The sequence below is a fragment of the Numida meleagris genome, unplaced genomic scaffold (genome assembly GCF_002078875.1).
Source record: "Numida meleagris isolate 19003 breed g44 Domestic line unplaced genomic scaffold, NumMel1.0 unplaced_Scaffold502, whole genome shotgun sequence".
NCBI classification, from domain to species: domain Eukaryota; kingdom Metazoa; phylum Chordata; class Aves; order Galliformes; family Numididae; genus Numida; species Numida meleagris.
Window position 1 is genome coordinate 29,250 of NW_018364718.1, and position 3,052 is coordinate 32,301.

Consider the following 3,052-nt stretch of genomic DNA (forward strand, 5'->3'; position numbering starts at 1 on the left):
AGAACACAAAAATTGATGAAAACGCATCGCCCATCGAACCCAACGCCGTCTTAAAGACACCGTCCACGGGAGCTCACCTTGAACTGCAGGAGGTGGTCGCTGTGGTGGGTGACCTGGAGGCGCAGCGTCCCAATGGGGGTGGTGGACCTCTGGGTGCCCCCGGTGCCGGCGGTGCTGAGGGTGACGTTGGCCTCCAACCCCCAAGGGGTGTAACGCAGCTCTGACACCGCGTAGTTGTTGTCGGCGCTGCTGTAGTAGCAGTAGGGGACTTCCAGCGGGGACGTGTCCACCTGTCGGGGGGGGGAGGAATTTGTCTTTTTTTTTTTTACCACCGAGAATTGCAAAATTCTCATTTTTGGTGGACGATGGGATGTTTGGGTGGAAAAGAGTGAATCGTGGCTTTTTTTTTTTTTTAATTATTATTTTTAGCAACACGAATTCCAAGCGTCGCGTTTTTAGCGGACCATGAGGAGCTTGGGTGGAAATCTTTATTTATTTTAGCAATAAGAATTCCAAAGTTCTTAGACTGGATAATGTTCAGGTTGGGTGGACAATAGCGAACTGTGATCGTTTAATATTTAATTTTAGTAGCAAGAAAAATGAAACGAAAAAATGAAAATAGGAAGGAATAAAAGAAATGAATGAACTAAATAAAAATTAAATGAAAAATGGGAAAAAAAAAGGAATGAACAAACTAAATAGAAATTAAATGAATAAAATGAAAAAAGAATAAAAGAAATAAAAATTTAATTAAAAATGAAAAAAGGAATAAAAGAAACTAAGTAACTAAAGGAATATAAATCAAATGAAAAAATGAAAAAGGAAAGGAGCAAAAGAAACAAAATAATAAAATTAAATCAAATAATAAAAAAGGGAATTAAAGAAATTAACAAAATAAACAAATTAAAGAAAAAAGTGAAATGAAAGAAGTGAAATAACTACAGAGAATTTAAATTAAATAATGAAGAAAATGGAACAGAAGAAAAACTAAATAAATAATGAAGAAATGAAAAAAAGGAATAAAAGTAGTGGACTAACAAAACAGATAAAAAATAAATGAAAAATGAAAGAAATGAATAAAAGAATAGAACGAATTAAACAAAAATTGAATGAAGCAGTGAAAGAAAAGGAAGAAAAGAAACAAGAAAACGAGAGAAATAAAAGTTACTTGAAGCAAATGAAAGAAGCAAGGAAGGAAAAAAATATATAAAAATTAAATGAAAAGAAAAAAAGGAAGAAGAGGAACTAATGAACGAAATAAAATGAAATAAAAACTAATTAAATAATAAAAAATGGGAATAAAAGAAGCAAGGAAGGAAAGAAACAAAAGAAATAAGTGAAAAGAGAAAAAAAGGAAGAAGAGAAAGGAACTAATGAATGAAAGAAAAATGAAATAAAAAATAAATCAAATGAAAAAAGAAAAATGAAGAGGAGAAAGGAACTAATGAACGAAAGAAAAATGAAATTAATTAATTAAATAAAGAAATGGAAATAAAAGAAGAAATGAAAGAAAGAAACAAAAGAAAGAAATGAAAAGAGAAAAAAGGAAGAAGAGAAAGGAGCTAATGAACTAAATACAAATGAAATAAATTAATAAAATAAAAGAGAACGGAAGAAGAGAAATGAACTAATGGACGAAAAATGAAATAATTAAATAAAAATGGAAACAAAAGAAGCAAGGAGGGAAAGAAATGAAAGAAATAAAAATTACGTGAAAAGAGAAAAAAAGGAAGAAGAGAAAGGAGCTAATTAACTAAATACAAATGAAATAAATTAATTAAATAATAAAAAAATCGAAATACAAGACGCGAGGAAGGAAAGAAAGAAATGAAAAGAGAAAAAGAAGAAGAAGAGAAATGAACTAATGAACGAAAGAAAAATGAAATAAAAAAATAAATGAAAAAAGAAAAATGAAGAGGAGAAATGAACTAATGAATGAAAGAAAAATGAAATAAATTAATTAAACAATAAAAAATGGAAATAAAAGAAGCAGGGAAGGAAAGAAACGAAAGAAATAAAAATTAAATGAAAAGAGAAAAAAGGAAGAAGAGAAAGGAACTAACAAACGAAATAAAAATGAAATAAATTAATTAAATAAAGAAATGGAAAGAAAAGAAGAAATGAAAGAAAGAAACAAAAGAAATAAATGAAAAGAGAAAAAGAAGAAGAGAAAGGAGCTAATGAACGAAAGAAAAATGAAATAAATTAATAAAATAAGAAAGGAAGGAGAGAAATGAACTAATGAACAAAAAAATGAAATAAATTAAATAAAAATGGAAACAAAAGAAGCGAGGAAGGAAAGAAATAAAAATTAAATGAAGAGAGGAAAAAACGGAGGAAGAGAGAGGAACTAATGAACTAAATACAAACGGAATAAATTAATGAAATAATAAAAAAATGGAAATAAAAGAAGCGAGGAAGGAAAGAAAGAAAGAAAGAAATGAAAAGAGAAAAAGAAGAACAAGAGAAAGGAGCTAATGAACTAAATACAAATGAAATAAATTAATTAAATAATAAAAATGGAAATAAAAGAAGTAAGGAAGGAAAGAAAAAAAGAAATGAAAAGAGAAAAAGAAGAAGAGAAAGGAGCTAATGAACGAAAGAAAAATGAAATAAAAAATAAATTAAATGAAAAAAGAAAAATAAAGAGGAGAAACGAACTAATAAACGAAATAAAAATGAAATAAATTAAATAAAGAAATGGAAATAAAAGAAGAAATGAAAGAAAGAAACGAAAGAAATGAACAGAGAAAAAAAGGGAGAAAGGAGCTAATGAAGTAAATACAAATGGAATAAATTAATGAAATAATAAAAATGGAAATAAAAGAACCGAGGAAGGAAAGAAAGAAAGAAATGAAAAGAGAAAAAGAAGAAGAGAGAGGAGCTAATGAACGAAAGAAAATGAAATAAATTAATTAAAAAAAAAGAAAGGAGGAAGAGAAATGAACTAACGAACAAAAAAATGAAATAAATAAAAATGGAAACAAAAGAAGCAAGGAATGAAAGAAATAAAAATTAAATGAAGAGAGGAAAAAAAAGAAGGAGAGAGAGG

General features: G+C 28.1%; 1 protein-coding gene across 1 annotated transcript in view; it reads right to left on the reverse strand.

Moving 5' to 3' along the window:
* LOC110391778 (maltase-glucoamylase, intestinal-like) overlaps positions 1–3,052 on the reverse strand; it is a gene marked incomplete at both ends in the record, with an annotated part of 52,135 nt that overhangs the window by 28,790 nt on the left and 20,293 nt on the right. The window contains 1 exon segment of the mRNA XM_021383721.1: positions 78–290. Coding sequence (XP_021239396.1) covers positions 78–290 — 213 coding nt within the window.